This window comes from Periplaneta americana, chromosome 7 (genome assembly GCF_040183065.1).
Source record: "Periplaneta americana isolate PAMFEO1 chromosome 7, P.americana_PAMFEO1_priV1, whole genome shotgun sequence".
NCBI classification, from domain to species: domain Eukaryota; kingdom Metazoa; phylum Arthropoda; class Insecta; order Blattodea; family Blattidae; genus Periplaneta; species Periplaneta americana.
Genome location: NC_091123.1, coordinates 136,802,127 through 136,823,980, shown reverse-complemented (window position 1 = coordinate 136,823,980; position 21,854 = coordinate 136,802,127). Strand labels below are relative to the sequence as shown.

The 21,854-nt window shown below is 35.9% G+C and overlaps 1 protein-coding gene across 1 annotated transcript in view; it reads left to right on the top strand.

The window, feature by feature from the left end:
* Window positions 1-2,045: 2,045 nt before the first annotated feature.
* Window positions 2,046-21,854, top strand: part of LOC138702796 (isatin hydrolase-like) — a 32,872-nt gene continuing 13,063 nt past the window's right edge. Inside the window, exons 1-2 of the mRNA XM_069830094.1 lie at window positions 2,046-2,308; window positions 15,255-15,376. Coding sequence (XP_069686195.1) covers window positions 2,046-2,308; window positions 15,255-15,376 — 385 coding nt within the window. The remainder of the gene's footprint in view (window positions 2,309-15,254; window positions 15,377-21,854) is intronic.

The following is a 21,854-nucleotide window of genomic DNA, read 5'->3' as shown; positions in this document are numbered from 1 at the left end:
TCGTCGAAGTGAATGCAGTATAGAAAATACTTTTTTACATGTTTATTTATTTTATTTATTTATTTAACCTGGTAGAGATAAGGCCATCAGGCCTTCTCTCCCCCTCTACCAGGGGATTACAACTACAATATTAAGAATACAATTAAAATTATAATTACAATTAATATTAAATTTACAAATACAATAAAAATCAAAGTACTAAAAGATTAACTGACTAATAAAAGCTAGACAGTTTATTGCAAAAGTTAAGAAGAGAGAATTTTTTTTTAACTAAGTAAAGATTAAACCTACTCTACGCAGTAAGAAAATGCTTAATAAGTTTGCTTTTGAACGCTACTAAATTCCGACAGTCTCTGATGTCACCGGGTAGGGTATTCCACAGGCGCGAGAGCGAGATTGTGTATGATGATGAATACGATGATGTCTTATGTGTTGGTATGGCTAGTATGCGGCTATTTTGCGTGCGTGTGAAGAGATTATGATATGATGACAGGTAACTGAAACGGGAGGCAAGGTAGGTAGGTGTAGAGGTGTGGAGGACTTGGAAAAGGAGAACAAGAGAATGAAAATTTCTACGTTCGTTAAGTTGTAGCCAGTTTAGAGTTTGGAAGGATGGGGTAATGTGGTCAGCGCAACGGACATCGCAGACGAAGCGAACACAAGAATTATGAACACGTTGTAATCATTGCGACTGGTTGACATTGAGGTCAGTCAGTAGAGAATCACAATAATCGAAGTGGGGCATTACTAGTGTTTCCACTAGTATTTTCTTGAGTGATCGCGGGAGGAATTTTCGAATGGTGTTTAAGGAATGTAGTATGGAAAGCACTTTTTTTTATAATATGAGTTACTTGGTTATTCCAGTTTAGATGTGTATCAAAGTAAACTTCAAGGTTTTTAACACAGGAAGCAAAAGGGATTATTGTGTCATTTAACTTGACTGAAAGAGCAGGAGTAATATTTCATAATAGACATTGATGTCCCACTAGGATTGCTTAGTCTAAGGCACGGTTTCTTCAACCTTTGTTAAAATGAACCTAACATAGAGTTAATTAACTGCAAGTTAAAAGTATGAATTGCTTTAAAAATATTGCGTTTCTTCAACTTTACATTTCACTTTTTAACATTTTGTTTGTTAACTCTCTGTTAGGACCAGGAATTCTAGAGTTAACCATAACCTATAACCAAGTATAGGCTCACTTCTGTTTTCTGAACTCTGACAATTGCGATTCTCGCTTGTTTCCGTTGTTTATTCAGAGAGGATAGAAGTCTTTCTATTCTTTCAGGTTTGATTTCTGCTTCTTTCCTCGTCTGTATCACAATAGCGTGGAGCGGCGTATTGGTATTGCTGTTATGAAATTGAAAACACTGGAACAAATAGAAATCGTGGGACTAATTTCTCTTCGTTCGAAAGAAACCTTCTGCTGGAAATTATTTCGCAGTATAAACCAATTATTGAGAATAAACAAACAAATGGATCTAAGTTGAAAACGAAAAGTGAGGCTTGACAAAAAATAGCCTATACTTTTGTATGAACTTCTGGTCTGTCAAATAACAGAAATCATCCCCTCTGTTTATGTATTCATGAATATAATTTTCTAAATAATCCAGATATATAAGTTCAGCATCTAACACACCATCCATATTGGATACTTGTATGCTAACAGAGAGTTAAATGATTTAACTGCATGAAATTGGGCAATTAAATTAACATAGATTTTAACAGCCTGTTACTACTAACCGTAGTTGAAGAAATGCTTCAACTGTTAAGTTTACAATTAAAATGGAATAACACACTGTTATAATTTAACAAAGGTTGAAGAAACCGGGCCTATGTGGCTCAGTTTAAGTGTTTATCGATATGAACACCCAGATAAATGACACATGGGAGGAAATTAAATGCAGAATAAGTATAGGAAATGCCTGTTACTATTCGGTTGACCTTTCCTTTCACAAACTGTAATTTCAAAGTGTGCCGACACGCTTCTGTCCCGAGTCTAGTAGTATGCATTCTAAGAATAAGTACGCCTGTTAATGTGCATCCTATGCCCCCTCCTCTCTCCTCTGTGTCCGAAATACGTCTGGGACAGCAGGACGAGGACGGCCGATTCAGTCTGTCGAGTATCTCCACGATGAGGGCTCCGTTGAGCTTGCTTCTCGTACTGCTGTGCTGTGCGACCCTCGCATGGGCGGACCCTGAGTACGTGGACCTGGGGCGAGCGTTCGACAACAAAACCCTATACTGGATTGACTCCACCGTGTTCAAATTCACTAAGAAGGTAGCACGAACCAACGTCGATGGCACTTGGTACGTACTACATTTTTAGAGTATGTCATTTTAGTTGTTGATTCGCTGTCATTTCTGGGTTTCAAATATAGAGACATCATTTTATTTTTACTAACATTTTTAACATTAACCTGGCTATATCTTTGAATTAAAGATCTAGAAGCGGAAATACCGCTTGCTCCCCCTTCCAAGACTGGAGTTCGATGATACTGGCATAAAATACAAATCACTTTACTAGGTATAGGAGGGAAAAAAGGTAGTTCATTCATTTATGTAAACTAGGAAATATCGCAATTTTGTGTTTGATAATTTTCATTAAGGTTTTGTTTAATCAAAATACAGTACTGTATTAACACTTAGTGTTTTTACTCACGAATTGAGCTATCCATTCGGACGTATTAATTATGCAGTGTATATTGTACTGTTACAGCACATTAGCGTACAATATAGAGAATGAAGTTAAATTGAAAAATAATCATAATATGGATATTTAAACCAGTGGCGTATACTGGTTAAAGGGTTTGGGCTACCGCTGACCCTATTATTACACAAAATATATCTAACAATTACTTTAATTTTAATTACTATGGTAAAACTAATAATACAAAATTATTACAGTATGTTATATTATAAACTTTTTCTTTTGTAATTTCCTTGGGCTACCGCCGGTAGCCCCGGTAGCCCGCAAAATACGCCCCTGATTTAAACACATTTTTGAAAATGGTGGCCGTTCATTTCGATACAGGCTTCAGTTCTTTTGTGTATATTATCTCACTATAGACTAATTCCAATTACCAGTTTCGTCCTTCGTACGAGTAACTCATGTTGAAATAGTTATATATCTACTCTATACAAGAGTACCTTACGTATTGTAAACTCAGTCTTCACTTCTGCCCGATCCGAAAAGATAAATTACTCAGAAATGCTATCTACTGTCCGTTCAAGTGGTTTTGTCGAGGGTCGTAGCAAGGGGGGAAATCACGTGACAGTTAATTACTTAATGAGGCCCTTTTATTTAAGTTATTTTAAATAGTTGTATAATATTATGTAGACGTCCAATTCCTAACAGAAATTAATGTTTTCAGAAAAGAGCTAAGACAGCCCAGCTACTAGACTTTACAGAGGGGCGAACAGAAGCAGGTGGGGGAAATCGGGATGCGACGTAAACAAACGGACGACAGTACCTGTGCGAAAATATGATTCAGTACTGAAAGCTCTTTCGTCACTGGAAAACGTGAACATTTTTCTGGAACGTACTATACTCACTAACTCATTACTGCATACGCGGCCTCTGTTCTGTGTGGAGAACGATTGGAAGTTTATTAGAAGAGGGGGGTGGGAGTGAAGTACATTAAAAACTCAGGTACAATAAAAATTGAAGTAAAAATAAAATGATGTCCCTGTATTTTTCCCACTTTACATTTCGTTGGATAAATAAATACAGTAGAACTTGGTTATAACGACATCCAAGGGACCTTGAAAATTATGTTGTTATAAACGAGTGTCGTAGTAACCGAGATTCATATTATCAGTCTAGTGAGGTGGAAAATGAAAAATAATAAACATAATTAGGCTTATTTTAGATTTATGTATTCACTTTTAAGCATACCATGAACACAATAAAATACACGTACAATTATAAATACAGTATTCTGTATTAAAACAGTTTGTTCATTACTCACCAAACTACTTTACTGAGGAGTGAAGTAATCAGTCATTTTACTACTTCCCCAATATACACTTTCTAAATTAAATTCTATGTTCATTATTTCAGTTGCAATTTCACTGCTCCCTCTCCTAGCTTCATACTCCCTCCTCTTGCTTCATAGAAATGTTCACAATTCTAATGGCTTTTAAAGTAAAGTGTCACTCACTTCTTTGTTAAAATGCGTGCACTTAGTGAAATCTTCCTGTCGAAACTGACCCCATGCAGGTACCATTAATACCGCATGAATTCGGGCGGGTTACAATGGGGTGGGGAATCTGCCTGCATTCCAGAGGTCTATGATAGAAGGGAACAGTAAAGGATTTGCCAGATTTCAGAAAAATACTTTGGTTCTTAGAAAATTGTATTCCAAACTGAAGTTGAAAATGACGTTATATGCGAGGTTGAAAATGACGTTATATGCGAGGTAGACGCATATACGTTTGTCGTATTAAGCAAGGTAGGAAAGCATATGTCTTATGGGGAATTAGTAGGGACCACAGAATATTTGACGTTATAGGCGAGGTGTCGCACAAAACGAGGTCGCTATAACCAAGTTCTACTGTAGCTCAATGACACCTCTGTGGTGTAGGCGTCAGCATTCTGATCTCTTACGCAGAGGGCCCGGGTTCGATTCCCGGTCGGGTTGAATTTCCTGGTTGAGGTTTTTCAGGGTTTTCCCTTAACCGTAAGGCAAGTGCCAGGAAATTCGGGCCACAACATCTTTGAATATCACCGGCCTCATTCATCACCGAAATCATATTCATAACAAATCAGTAATACATAAATACAGTCGTTCACACCTGTGGAGTAACGGTCAGCGCGTCTGGCCGAGAAACCAGGTGGCCCGGGTTCGATTCCCGGTCGGGGCAAGTTACCTCGTTGAGGTTTTTTTCCGGGGTTTTCCTTCAACCCAATATGAGCAAATGCTGGGTAACTTTCGGTGCTGGACCCCGGACTCATCACCTTCATCTGATTCAGACGCTAAATAACCAAAGATGTTGATAAAACGTCGTAAAATAACCTACTAAAAATAAATGCAGTCGCCATCTAGTTCGCAATAATAGAACCAGTCTCAACAATAGTACACAGGCCTTCGGATTTCACCCAAAAGATTAATTTGCGATATGACCAAAGATGTTAAAGCAGTATAAATAACAGCGAGAAAAAAAATAGCTCACTGTAGATTTGACATACAGTGGAGTTAACGTAAAATTATTTCCTAAGAAGATAATATGACTGTCTTTTTAATGTGACAAAATGTTGTCAGGTAAAACTAAAATAGGTAAAATCATAATGCTATGTACTGAAACAATAATATTAATTAATTATTTTTTTTACTTCAGGATTATAAAACAGTCTTATCCTTTAAGGAAATCGTGCATAATATGACACATTATTGTACCAATGCCTTAAAATATTACCATGTCATCTAAAACGTCATGATTTCTATGACAGCATACTTGTGTCATAAATTAATATGAAACGATTTTCCGTATGATAATATTTGGGATTGCTGAAGAAAATGATACAGTCGTATTACACCTCACTGATGAAACAAAGATGGCTATGATGACGTAATATCAGAGTCTAGTATATACAGTCACGAAGCTCAATATACTTAATAAATATGCATCCATAGATAGTTGCTTACCACCAGGATCGCTAGTATCGCTTCCTCACAGGCCTTTTCCCTAGCAGACGATAAAATGTATTGTACTTTCGATATCGTGTTCTTCTGAAAAAATTAATACCTTCCTCCACAATTTAAATATGAAATACATAACGTTTATATATTATTTTCATAAAGTATATATTATATTTTATAAACTCACCTTCCTGGATATTTCGGAAGAAGGATACCTCTGACCTCTTTTTCTTACAATTTATAGTACTACAAACGTCTCCTTGTCCCATATTATTATTATTCAAATTATTGTATTTTAGCCATTTACAGTTATTACCGATAACGAACATTTCCTTAAGTTTAGAATGGAAGTTATTTTGAGGTTTAATAAAAAAGAATTTATATTGTGCACATCTACCTTCTTTAATTGTAGATAAAAAATTTACCATACCACTCCTGTGAAATTAGTGTACATACGATTGTGTTACTTCGTCTCTTAGATAGTAGATCAATATAATATTTCCGTGCTCAATTGTAGTATTAAAATACAGACAAAGTGAATGTGCGGGATATCATACATGACATTATGTTTAATTATAATGTATAATTGCGAATATTGAAGTACTGGTACAGTAAACATAATCTATAATTTCAACATATCTAAATATCCGTGCGGTGCAACTGAAGATTATTGAATCGTGCAACGAATGTACAAGAATTTCGCAATATGTAATCGAAATAAAGGCAGGTATAACACATACGAACAACGTAATTTTCACACCAAAAATGATATTACACCTTAACTCACAAGTGAATTATGTCTGAAGTGTCTCATAATCTTTGTTTTCAATTTTATTAATGCAATTACACTACATTTTAGAAAAATATATGTTACGCTTCATGCATTCCAACTAACTTGAAATGCCGCCCTTCGTGATCGGGTTAAGCGAGTCATATGGTCTGCCCTATGGCCTGTATTAGATCACGATGGCAGTGGCATAGTCTATTGTTCATAGTACTCACAGCGCTCCAAGGGGCTAGAAACTATCGCGAGAAATGCAAAAAATCATCCCAAGCTTCGTAACTGTATATACTAAACTGTGGTAATATAATAATTATATATGCAAGGCATGCCAAAAACCTAAACAAACCTAACCTAACGTGTCACTGATTCTCGGCCTTACGAAAATTCTCAATCTACCAAAAAACGTGAAGTTTCATATCACATTCTCATAGAATATTTAAGACATCATTGTTGTCATAGCAACCCTTTCTTCATAGACCATGATATGAAACTACCCATCACTATAAAACTGATATATTATAAGGGGCCTGGTATCAAAGACGGACATACGCCATTTTTACCGACATTTATTTAAAAGAACGTCCTTATACTATTTTTCGCGCTCTTTCCAAATCGTGGTCCGTTTATTTCAGAAACTTATATTTATGTTTTTGTAAATGTTAAAATATGTTTTACTTTCATAATCGGACACTTTCTTGCACAGATTGTTTCAAATGCGGACATAACCATTTCAGTCAATCAGATTGCTGGAAATGGCTTAAAACTGTCATGGCGACCAGCAGTGGCGTAGCATGAAATTTTGAGCAGGGGAAGCTAACTCAAATTGTCTTCCATGTACATATGAGATAACGTATTGGAAAAATAGTCTTAAAATAAATAGTAGTCAATGTCAAGTCAGCAGCTATCTTTTCTATATTTCGAATTTCTATTACTCGATTTTGTCAATATCTCGATGAATATTTCTCTTCTCAGTTGGATATTCTTTAACTCGATCTTAAGGTGGAAATAAAAGTACGTAACATGTGTAAGTAAGATTGAAAGAATGTGATGAAATACTTTTAATTCAAAAAGCTCCTCGGAAGGTGTCCTCCAAGAATCACCCCATTAGTACTTATCCTACCCCTGTCAATCACTACAGACAGGTACTTGTACCGTAACGGTATAGCCACGAAGCTTCAGTTGTGAGGGTGCTAGGAACAATAGACTGTGCCGGTACTATTTCGCATTGTCTCTAATGAGGCAATAGTAGCAATCCTAGTGGTTAGCAACTATCTAGGGATGCATATTCCCTACGTATTGAGCTTCGTGACTGTATATACTAGTCTGCTGTAATAGGCACTGTTGTAACACGCATTGTCCAGTTGTTCAGAATATGAACTGTATGTTATTACCAGGCTTCGAGACTTCGGACCCGATAGAGCAGTTCAGTGGGAAATCCGCATAACGGCGTACTGAGTATAGTGGTAAAGCGTACAGTGGGTGGGGGTACTGTACAATGAATGACAAATTCGCAAAGGAAAACGCTCTGGATTTGAAGGTTCTGACGAATAATTTGATTTTCATACAAACCTATTTTCAAACTGTGTCTGAAACTATTACACGGTTAGAAAAGTCAGAGCAAGAGATGCCGGAAGCCCTCAAATTAATTTAGAAAATGATGCAGAGAATTAATGAGACACCAAGTACACCGGTTACTGAACGTGTAAAACAGAAGTGGAAATCAATTTTATGTAAAAATAACGGATATGGAACATTGTGTAACATAAACAGCAAATTAGTGGACATAGAGTCACTCGAGAATAAAGGACTGTCTCTTAGTGACTGCAATGATGTTAGTTTTTTTTCGTTTTGCTCCTATCACGTCATGCGGCGTAGAGCGCAGCTTTCTACAGTACGAGATTTACGTTTGAGACACTGAGAATGTATCTTGTAGTAGGTACATTGCAATTCGGTACTGTTACTGCACTTCCTAAATACGACCAATAGGATAAATGAAAAAATTAAAATTGCTATATGTTTATTTCCACCATTAACACTGTGTATAATTAAACACAAATGCTTATAAAAGACAGGAGAATAAATGCTTTTTATATTCTTTTGACATTTTATCATTGTGTAATGTATATTTACTTTCAGAATGTACATATGTGTGTTTCCCCATACTACCGTACTCTACTCTAAATAGCAACGTTGTTACCTCAACACATCTCTATCTACCTGCAGCGAGTCAACAACCTATAGTGCATGCACAGTAAACTTATTGTATCGGGTCCAAAGTCTCGAAGCCTGTTTATTACTTAACCATGTGTATGTGAATAATGCCAATCTTGTATTAACTTTCTGTAGTTACGGATTGTATTATTCACATCTCTGTTTCGTGTCTATGTCAAAGCACAACTGAATAACATTTTTTTAATACATTGCAAAACCCTATCTGATGGATAATAATCAACTTTTTCGAGTGGGTTATGTATTAGTATATGCGGCAGCATACTCCTCTTATGTAAAGGAATAGACTCGTTCACATTATTATGTTCATCGAACATGACGTAAGCATTTCTATGACGATCGTTACACCAAATCCTTTCATTTTTTTTCTTTTAATGTAGTAGGTTAAAAAGATTGTCATGAAGGATAAATAATGTAATTTTACATAACATTAATTTAATTTCATTTAATATAATTAAACGGAACATCAAGCATTTTTGTGTACCGTACGAAGACAGGATATTCCTCTGACATGCCGGATGCTACGTGTATTTATATGAAGCCATTGCATCCCGCGCTAGTTTAGTATCAGAGTGAGTAACAGTCGAATAGCATGTGAGTGACGGCGGAGGCTAATTATACGAGAATGTTTATTGATGACCAGATGAATTGCAACTCCCGACACGGGCCAGAAGCGTAAGACTTGAATGAACAACTGTAGTTTTTATTGCTACTAACATGATTAAAAGATACATTCCGCTTCTTATGGATATTACAACACAATACTGGGACTCTTTCTTAAATTATAACGGAAGCGAAAACAAGGTACAGTAGAACCCCGATTAACCGTTACCCTATTAACCGATTGTTGGATGATCCTTCTGTCATTCTCTCCTTTTTTTTTTTTTTGTTGCAAAAAAAATATTGAGTACTGCACAATACATTAGTACGTATTTTTATACTTACTTACAAATGGCTTTTAAGGAACCCGAAGGTTCATTGCCGCCCTCACATAAGCCCGCCAGCGGTCCCTATCCTGTGCAAGATTAATCCAGTCTCTATCATCATACCCCACCTCCCTCAAATCCATTTTAATATTATCGTCCCATCTACGTCTCGGCCTCCCTAAAGGTCTTTTTCCCTCCGGTCTCCCAACTATTTACGTATTTTTATAGCGAATGATATTAAAAGCCTTTGCCCTTACACATTATGATCTACTGTTCGAGCGACCTCTTTAATTTCTCTGCAAAACGTCTTTCAGAAGTGCCAAAAGAATACATGTTGTGGTCGACCTGGTTGGCGAGTTGGTATAACGCTGGCCTTTTATGCCCAAGGTTGCGGGTTCGATCCCGGGCCAGGTCGACGGCATTTAAGTGTGCTTAAATGCGACAGGCTCATGTCAGTAGATGTACTGATATGTAAAAGAACTCCTGCGGGACAAAATTCCGGCACATCCGGCGACGCTGATATAACCTCTGCAGTTGCGAGCGTCGTTAAATAAAACATAACATTAACAGTACATGTTGTGCTAAGTATCGAAGAGAAGTGCATATAATTGAATGGTTTTGGAAAAGAGGAACTGTGGTTCATCTCACTTCGGAATACGAGATTGGAGTTACAACTGTGCGAGATTTAATAAAAAAAGGTAAGGATAAAGTGCATAAATTACTTAAATCTATAACATGAGACCTATACTTTTCCTATCTTTCCACAGAAATCCATCATAGAAAGTTTCCTTGACCCTTAAAAACCCGTCATTAATTCATTCATTCATAATGTTCTGTTCTACAAACCCAGCATTCTCCAGTCTTTCCTATTTTCTGCCTTCCTCTTAGTCTCCGCATATGATCCATACTTAATGCCTTTTATTATTTGATATCTTCTCCTGCCACGAAATCTTCTCCCGTTCACCATTCCTTCCAGTCAGTCCTTCAGTAGGCAGTTTCTTCTCAGTCGGTGACCCAACCAATTTCTTTTTCTCTTCCTGATCAGTTTCAGCATTATTCTTTCTTCACCCACTCTTTCCAACAGAGCTATTATACTTAAAACTTCTGATCCACTACCTAATGTGTTAAAACACAGAACCACAGAGAAATATATGAAAGTGAATAAAATTATGCAACACTTAATTTATGAAAATCTTCTGTAGTATGGATTATCCGATTTTTTCGATTAACCGTTCAGCCCACCCCCTTCCTTACCACGGATAATAGAGGTTCTACTGTACCTTCAAATAAAGGCTGGTTCACAATAAACCGGGAACGGAAGCGAGAACGAAAACGGAAATAATTTAAAATAAATGTATTTAAATGGGAGCATTCACAATTAACTTTTGTGAATGCTCACATTCAAAAACTCATATTTTAACATTTCCGTTCTCGTTGTAGTTTCCGTTCCCGGTTTATTGTGAACCAACCTTAAGTGCCTTTCCGCACTGGAAATACATTGCGGCCTAGAAACAAACATTCTTGTCGGTAACGGCAGTTGTCCACATGTGCGTTGTGAGTAAACAATATTTACGTGACTATTGGAAAATGGACCCAATGTGTTATATAGAAACTTAAAATTAATTCGTATGTTGCGCGGTATAGGCTATAGCAGGGCTGGGCACATTACGTGATTCTGAGAAATGAGCGCTGTGTGCTTTAAAGAGCGGTTCTTTCGTACGCTGTGACGTATGCATACTGTACGTCATTCAGTGTCGGTGCAATGGTGACTCTGCAATATGATGGCGAACTTTGAAGACGGAGCTTCCGCTCATACATTAAAGCGACTGATGAACATGATAATGATGATGATAAGTACTGTATCGCAGACTATTCCGAAATGACATTAGTAATGCAGTATTTTTGTTTCAATATAACCTAACTGATTAAGAAGTTCAATATCCAACGGCATTATTCTTTACAACATGCTACTGAATATGACAAATATGTTGGTAATGAACGTCATAAATTAATGCAACTTAAAGAAAATGTTTCTCAGGTACATTATATCAGAGTATCTATTTGATATTTACATTGCATTATAAGTTATTATACATTCAGTAATATATAATTTTAAATTATACAAGTATTATGTTATATCACAGTATAGTATATTACAGTTTATGACATATATTATATCATATCATATCATATCATATATCATATCATATCATATCATATCATATATCATATCATATCATATCATATCATATCATATCATATCATATCATATCATATCATATATCATATCGTATCATATCATATCATATCATATTATATTATATATTATCGGTATATTATATTATGTATTGACATGATGATAATAGTGCAATTAGTGAATCGCTATGAGAATTAGCTACAAAATTTGCCTCGAAATTGCAAAGGAATTGAAAACATTCAACGAAGGTGAATTCATCAAGCGATGTTTAATTATATTGGCAGATGAACTCTGTCCACAGCAAGTAGGGGAAGTGGAAGCCATATGCCTGTCTCGTAGAACCGTGGTGAGGAGGTTGCAGTATGTGCGTATGGGTTATGTAAATAAGCCTAATGATTTGTGTGTGTGCATAGAGCGAAGTTTATTTCATTAAATTAATAAGAGAGTTATAAATTCTGTAATGTACAATGGATTGATGTAATATCCTTATAAACTATTATGTACTGACAGACTGAATGACTAGAACAACCGTGGCTCTTGTTATATTAATGCAGAGAAGGTAGCTGTAATGTGAGTCCGCCACTGCGTGAGCATTCTGCTCCGGCTTGCCTTGCGGAGCGAGAGCAGCTCTGGCCGACTAAATGGAGCCGCTCTCATGCCCGGCCCTGGGCTATAGAGTGGTCCGATTGGGATGACATACAATAAAAACGTTGTAGCATGGCAATTGTTGACATTAAATTTTCAGCAATCAGTAAATAATCCTAGAAGAATGAGATGTATCGACTTGTAATTCGGACTCTGAGATCTCCGTACTCAGAACCGGGCAACTCAACGCTCCTTGGAGCAGCGAAAAACGGCCCTTGCTCACGAAATACTGCTGCCAGCTCTGTAGTGTAAAAAGCTATGCAGAAGCTGATTACAAATTGCAGATATATGTCGCAAATTGACATAATAGGAAACATATTCACTCTCTCAACAATTAATGGGCTCTAAATGGGATTGCAATACTTACTTACTACTTACTTACTGGCTTTTAAGGAACCCGGAGGTTCATTGCCGCCCTCACATAAGCCCGCCATCGGTCCCTATCCCTAGCAATATTAATCCAGTCTCCACCATCATATCCCATCTCCCTCAAATCCATTTTAATATTACTTTCCCATCTACGTCTCGGCCTCCCCAAAGGTCTTTTTGCCTCCGGCCTCCCAACTAACACTCTATATGCATTTCTGGATAGCCAATACATGCTACATGCCCTGCCCATCTCAAACGTCTGGATTTAATGTCCCTAATTATGTCAGGTGAAGAATACAATGCGTGCAGTTCTGCGTTGTGTAACTTTCTTCACTCTCCTGTAACTTCATCCCTCTTAGCCCCAAATATTTTCCTAAGCACCTTATTCTCAAGCGCCCTTAATCTCTGTTTCTCTCTCAAAGTGAGAGTCCAAGTTTCACAACCATACAGAACAACCGGTAATATAACTGTTTTATAAATTCTAACTTTCAGATTTTTTGACAGCAGACTAGATGATAAAAGCTTCTCAACCGAATAATAACAGGCATTTCCCATATTTATTCTTCGTTTAATTTCCTCCCGAGTGTCATTTATATTTGTTACTGTTGCTCCAAGATATTTGAATTTTTCCACCTTTCGAAGGATAAATCTCCAATTTTTATAGTTCCATCTCGTACAATATTCTGGTCACGAGACATAATCTTATACTTAGTCTTTTCGGGATTTACTTCCAACCTTATCGCTTTACTTGCTTCAAGTAGAATTTCTGCGTTTTCCCTAACCGTTTGTGGGTTTTCTCCTAACATGTTCACGTCATCCGCATAGACAAGAAGCTGATGTAACCCTCTATGTTATCCTGAACTTTCCTAATGGCATATTCTAGAGCAAAGTTAAAAAGTAAAGGTTATAGTGCATCTGCCTGCTTTAGCCCGCAGTGAATTGGAAAAGCATCAGGAATTGCAATACACAATGTGAAATAATTTAAACATTCTTGTTTGAGGAAATAAACTTACACGATCGGCACATACAGCGTTTAATAAGTGTAGGCCTACTTATGTACAAGAATGTGATATTTTTGGTAATCAGCGAATTTTAGCGAACTTGATATAAATTCACAAAATTACTACATAATCATATTTTCATACAGAATTCACACGAAAAATGACTCTTTTTCCGAATAAAAAGGAAACATTTTCTTCGTTATAGAATATAAATGAACATTTCTACATATTTCATCGCTTAGAATTACACACTTGCATCTGGCAACATGGTATGCATAGTTTCAGGCACTACTTCCAGGGAGCAGCGCAAACAGACAACGGTCATTTCTCTTTCCCGCAACAATTGCCTTCATGTGATCACGGAGGCAGTGCCGTCATTCCCTAAGAGTCGAATGAAATTGAATTATGAATTTAATTAGTGATGAAAACATTTTTTGTTGGTTTCAAAGCCATTGTTTCAACAATAATAATAATAATAATAATAATAATAATAATAATAATAATAATAATAATAATAATAATAATAATAATTTAAAAAAGCTTACTATGTTATTTCTTCAGTTTCTTTAGGGTGCGAAATATGCACAAAATTGTTTCTTTTTAAGAAATATTAACCGAAATCAAAGCATTTTAATAAGCGAAATCAGGGTGAAATAGTCACCATCAAATCACATCCCTGCTTATGTAGTATGCATATTTTCCTTAACTTCATCCCTCTTAGCTCCAAATATTTTCCTAAACACTTTATTCTCGAACACCCTTAATCTCTGTTCCTCTCTCAAAGTGAGAGTCCAAGTTTCACAATCATACAGAACAACCTGTAATATAAATGTTTTGTAAATTATAACGTTCATTGTTTTTGAGCGCACACTAGATGACAACAGCTTGTCAGCCGAATAATAACAGGCATTTCCCATATTTAGTCTGCGTTTCATTTCCTCTCGACTGTCATTTCTATTTGTTATTGTTGCTCCAAGGTATTTGAAATTTTCCACTTCTTCAAAGAATAAATTTCCGATTTCTTTATTTCCATTTCAGTCTATAACACTCAATGCTCCAGTTGCTCGGTTCTGCCATACATCACACTCCTGGTTAAAACGACGGTGAACTGATGTTACACTTTCAAATTTTGCAAATCGCAACACGCATTTATCTCGTCGTCTTGCAGTAAACGGCATTTTATTTATTCAGTCATTCCTAAGTGACAATCTAATTTCTTTTGTTCTTAAAAACATAGATACAAAACTCCCGTGTTTTGACATCCTGTTGAAAGTAAGATAACTTTGGCGTCACTCCTGATATCATTTTTATAGCGATTATTTTATGTCATTCCAAACGAATCAGACAATATTTCTGATTAAATTCACAATAGTAAATACACGTATATTAAATTAGGCTCATTTCGTCCATCTTCTGATATATTAAAACAGTAATTTATTTTCTTTCCTTGTTTTTCTCAATAGGTACGCAGCAAATGAATTCATGGCTGCTGAACACGGTGGCACACATCTTGATGCCCCTCATCACTTCAGCAAGAATGGATGGAAAGTTGGTGATATTCCTCTCGACCGACTAATTGTACCGGGTAAGGCCCCTTTACTTACATGTCTGTCTTCGTGTTTCATAGTTGGGGTTAGTAGAACTCGTAGATCCTAGTAGAACGGCTGAGATCAACGTCTCTCTCTTTCCATCGCTCGTGCATGCATCGCAACTGATACTATCTATTCCTTTAATGCCGTCACATTTTGAAGTTTGTTTACAGTCAGTGCTTTATCCCCTTTCACTGCTATGCCAGTAAACTGTATACAACAGACACAGAAATAGTCATTTATACGAGCAGTCTCTGAAATGTTGGCATACATCTCAAACAAGCTCTAATTCCGTAGCTGTTACTCTAGCATGAACAGCACTGAAAACCGAAATACGAAATACAGACGAGTCAACCCGCATGTCCACGGTAGGGGTGGAGGTAAAAAGCAATTTTCGTTGTCAGTAGGCCTAAGACTACGAGATGGCATTAATGGAATCCAGTGTACAGTCGAGCACATTACCTGTGATGGACATCACCTCACAATGTTGCTTTTCAAGCCAACGCCAATAGCAAAAGAACAAAAACATATACAGAGTGGTCCACTTAACTCTTTCACCTCCGATAGAGTGTGAAATATTTTAGGTATACCGTACACGAACCGACAATTACAAGTTAAATTACCTCGAAGGGGATATCTGATACATGTATTTTTTTTTTTTTTTTTTTTTTTTTTGTATATGAAATAATTTTGAAGATATTAGAGTCAACTTTCTTTTTTTTTTTAAATAGGAACCAACTAGGCTACGTTTTGTATTGCAAATGTTGCGTTAGCTCTGTCTACTAACAACTGCCTACTTTACTACCTGTTTGAATGTCACCGGTAAGAGTAAACATAAACATTGTCTTACACACCCTTTCTTACAATGTTGATTTAATTGAAGATCAAACACACCCATAGTACTGTACAATACCCAATACAACCCTTATTTCTTCAGTTCTGCACTGGACAATTGAACGATAAGACATCGGCGAGAAATCTGATTGCACACTGGACATTTTGTGTTTTGTTTTTTGAGAATAATATATTGTTTATATTTTATTGTAAACTACTTTTATGTCTCACTTCACCACGTGTAACATTTCGACAGTATTAAAATGTACAGTACATTGTGATTGTGATTTAATTGACGAACAAATCTAACCGGAATTGCCCTTCTCCTGTTCGATCCTTGGACAGATATTGCTTATGTTTAAAGATAGCAATTTACCCACAGAGACTAAAAGGTTAGGTATGCATAGAGCGTTCGTTGTACGCACGAGAAACATGTCCCCATTCAATTGCTGCGATACAAAACACATTTCAATTGTAACCTGGCCACACCTCAATCTTCACGTCATTCATGACGTAACGACAGTCAAAGCACACCTAACCTAATATTCTCATGTTGTGGTATAAATTCCTATCTTTACTATGTTTACTATTACCGGTGACATTCAAACGATCTGTAAAGTAACCAGTTATTAGAGTTAACGCATCATTTGCAATACATAACATAGTTGGTTTCGTCGACCTGGTTGGCGAGTTGGTATAGCGCTGGCTTTTTATGCCCAAGGTTGCGGGTTCGATCCCGGGCCAGGTCGATGGCATTTAAGTGTGCTTAAATGCGACGGGCCCATGTCACTACATTTACTGGCATGTAAAAGAACTCCTGCGGGACAAAATTCCGGCACATCCGGCGACGCTGATATAACCTCTGCAGTTGCGAGCGTCGTTAAATAAAACATAACATTTAACATTTAGTTGGTTTCCATTAAAAAAAAGGAAGTTGACTCTAATATCTTGAAAATTATATATTACAAATTAACTTGTAATTGTCGGTTTGTGCATATCTGAAATATTTCACACGTTATCGGAGGTGAAAGAGTTAAGTGGGCCACCCTGTATATGAGTGTATAGTATATACCGGATGTTTCAAACCACCTGTATCAGCCTTTTTTCTCGAAAGAGAATTAAACACATGTTCTACCAGGTGCGTCTATCAACTAGAGAAGATACGAAACAAAGAATTAGAGAAGTCTGAGGGTCTCTCAGCTACGTTGAAGTGCAGTCACGGATATTAGGTGGTGATCAGAACATTGTTTAGCACAGAGTGGCGTACATTTTGAACACTTACTATGAAGAGTGTACTTACATAAACAATAGACAGCATTTCTCAGAAGATACCATTTTTGTTGCTTTGTGAGTAAACAATAAAAGATAGAAAAAAAGTTTCAGTAAAAGTAGTTTCCAGTCGTACCTTCAACGATCCATGTTCTCATTTGAAATTTCGAAGTTGATCACAGATACCCCTACTTCCGGTTTGTTACGGGAAATGGTACTACCACTAATCGATTCCTTACATAGGTTTTGGCTATCAAATGTTTTATGAACAACCAATATTACATAGTTCTGAGAAAAAAGGCTGATACGGGCGGTCTGAAATACCCGGTATATTAATTTCATAAACAGTGAGAAGAACAATAATTTTGTCTGTAAAGAGAGGAACATATAATATGTTTGCGTAATAAACTGTTATTGACTGTAAAGCGAAGTAATCCTAAGCGACATTACGAAAATTTTCTTCAGAATCGTAAGAAATTAAATGCGACAGGCTCGTGTCAGTAGATTTACTGGCATGTAAAAGAACTCCTGCGGGACAAAATTCCGGCACACCGGCGACGATGATATGACCTCGGCAGTTGCGAACATCGTTAAATAAAAGGTAATTTAACATTTAAATCATAAGGAAATTGAAGGTAAATTTATGAAGGATCCTATTGTGGGAGATTTAATTATTTTCTGACATCAGATTGTAACATCGTTTTTTCCGCTCTAACTTGTACAATAGCATATAATTCATGGGATCTTTCTCATACCCGAAAACGGTAAATCCACCCCATTTCATCAAACTCTTTGGACCCAATTTGAAGATAAAATTTACAAATATAGGCCTACAAGATTGTTCGTAATATGGAATCCTCTAATTGAGTTTACTCAAAGTCGAGACCCAGCTAAATAGCTTTGGAGATGTACAAGAATTACATAACCGTTTAATAGTATTTTATATGTATTTTGTTTTGGTATGGAGAACTCCTCCCCAAAGTTTGCACAAGTGTTTCTGAGTCATACTGTGTATTTGACGCAAACGTTCATTTCCACCATAATCTCTAAATTTCCTTTTGTGCAATATCTCAGTAATGTACAGTAGTGGCAAAAAAAAAACCAGACAGAGCCTTGTTCACTCAGAGCACCGATAAACTGGTAACTAAGACTTTCGTGGTTCGAATCCTGCCTGGGAAGGAAACTTTTTTTGTTCCTAATTCAAATGTATTGCCAATGCTTTCCGATTGCAGCGATTTTACTACTTAATTAACTTATTATTCCCAGAACATGAATTTTACCAGCAATCGGAAAGTATTGGGAATAAATTCGAATAAGGAACAAAAAAAAAGTTTCCTTCTTAGGCAGGATTCGAACCACGAAAGTCTTAGTTACCAGTCTATCGTGCTCTGAATGAACATGGCTCTGAAATCAGCTACAAGGGTCGGTCCGGTTTTTTTGCCACTACTGTACTTTCACTAGTATAACAAAATAGAATAGTAATTGATTCCAACACATTGAGTGTTAACGTATATTGCGGAACAGAAATTATGAATTTCGATCGGTCAGTCAATCAATCAACTGATTTAAGGTTTCTAGTGCAGTCAATTATTGTTTCTAAGTCAATGTTAAACTGCACTATCACCTTTACTTTTCAAATTTGCTCTAGAATACTATGTCATTAGTAAAGTCCAGAAAACAGAGAGTGTTTGTAATTGAATGAGTTACATCAACTGTCTATGTGGACGACGTGAATATGTTAGGAGAAAATTCACAAACCATCAGGGAAAACACCGGAATTTTACTTCAAGCAAGTAACGAGATAGGTTTGGAAGTAAATCCCGAAAAAAAGTATATGATTATACCTCATGACCAGAACATAGTACGAAATAGAAATATAGAAAATTCAACTACCTGGAGCAACAGTAACAAATATAAATGACACACGAGAGGAAATTAAACGCATTATATGGGAAATGCCTGTTATTATTCGGTTGAGAAGTCTTTATCATGTAGTCTGCTTTCTAAAAACTGAAAGTTAGAATTTATAAAACAGCTATATTACCGGTTGTTCTATATAGTTGTGAAATTTGAACTGTCACTTTAAGAGAGGAACAGAGGTTAAAGGTGTTCGAGAATAAGGTGCTTAGGAAAATATTTGGTGCTAAGAAGGCTGAAGTAACAGGAGAATGGATAAAGTTACACAACGCACAACTATTCCTCACCTAACATAATTATAAACATTAAATTCAGACGTTTGAAATGGGCAGGGCATGTAGCACGTATGGATGAATGCAGAAATGAACATAGATGTTAGTTGGGGGACCTTTAGGAGGCCGAGACGTAGATGATATATAAAATAATATTAAAATGAATTTGAGAGTGTTAGAATATGATGACATGGGCTGGATTAATCTTGCCCAGTATAGAAACCGATGGCGGGCTTATGTGAGGGTAGCAATGAACCTCCGAGTTCTCTAAAAGCCATTTGTAAGTAATTCAGTATGTATTCATGTTAAACTAAATTTGAACGCCGAATATTAATGCTGCTAGAATTAAGCAGGCAAGAAAAGTAATATAAATATTCGAGTAATATTTAAAAAAAAATGTAAGTTACTTATTGTTAAGCTAAATCCGGCGCAGTTGAACATTTCATGGCTACCAGAAACTATAAACCAAATATCTATACTAATAATAAATCTGTAGCCGAAATTTGTCTGGTAATTTTCGATTTTCCAAAAATAATTGGCCCTAACATATATAATTAACCACCCTGAAACCGAAAATCGCTTTTTTGAAATTTTTGTTTGTATGTCTGTCTGTCTGTCTGTCTGTCTGTCTGTCTGTCTGTCTGTCTGTATGTTGGTACCTTTTCACGCGATAATGGCTGAACGGATTTCGATGAAAATTGGAATATAAATTAAGTTCGTTGTAACTTAGATTATAGGCTATATGGCATTCAAAATACATTATTTAAAGGGGGGGGGTTATAAGGGGGCCTGAATTAAATAAATCGAAATATCTCGCTTATTATTGATTTTTATGAAAAATGTTGCATAGCAAAAATTTCTTTAAAAATCATTTCCGATAAGTTTTATTCTTTACAAAATTTTGATAGGACTGATATTTAATGAGATAAATGAGTTTTAAAATTAAAATAACTGCCATCCAAGGCCGTGTAATGAAATAAACAAATGACTTCGTCTATAAGGGGCCTTGGTCAACAACAATCGAAAGCTATGAATTATAGCCTACAGAAAATGTTTCTGTGTTTGTATGAAGCAATATCGGAAGCTAAATTAACCGATTTGTATAATTAATTATTATTTCACCATTGGAAAGTGTAGTTTCTCTGTATGGACATAATGCTACAATGTTATTACAGTAACTTCTGAGTGAATTGAGGACAGGTAAGATTAAAATAGCTTCTTATGCACAGAAAACTTGATAGGCTATTCTGTGTATTCGTTTCCTGTATTTCTTAAAATAATGTTTATCTCAGAGAATTAACGAACAACGAGAGTGTATTGATTTAGTATGCAGTAATAATATGTTAGCTTAGCATTTCATTATTTTATAATCCAAATTTTAAGTATGCTCAATTGAATCGAGTTAAAATACATAAAATACATATGCATTAAATGCAATGCAAAAAATTTGGGTAATGAGCCAAGCAGATTATGTTGCCCTGTTGTAAAATAAAATTTGTTCCTCCTGAGATTCAAGAGCCCCCATAACAAATTGAAAACTTACTTATCGGGGTACATCCGTTATCAACACACTCTTTATATAATATAATATAATATAATATAATATAATATAATATAATATAATATAATATAATATAATATAATATAATATAGTTTAAGTTATTTGAAGGGTTCAGAACCACAGTGGGCCAAGCGCCATTTACTAAATACGTAGAAAACAAGAGTTAAAATTAAGTTATTACCATAATTCAATGGAAACATATAGCAAGTAAAATAAAGTATACACATTAAATGTAAATGATGTCAATGTTCATTGAACTATGGATGCATGTAATAAAAATTAAGAAACATGTTAAAGGAATTGTCATTGCACCAAATGAGTGCTCTCTGGACCAAAATGATTCCATTTTAATTATTTAAATATAATTTAAATTAAGTAACATATTAAACGATTTATCCTTCTATCAAACACGAATATTCCCTGGATCAAATGTCCTATTTTAATTATGTAATTACTTTATATTTATTTCTAACGGATGCAGCGGGGCGCACGGGTACGGCTAGTAATATAATATAATATAATATAATACAATATAATATATAGGCCTAATATTATGTAATATAATTTAAGTTATTTGAAGAGTTCAGCACCATAGTGGGCCAAGCGCCATTTACTGAATTC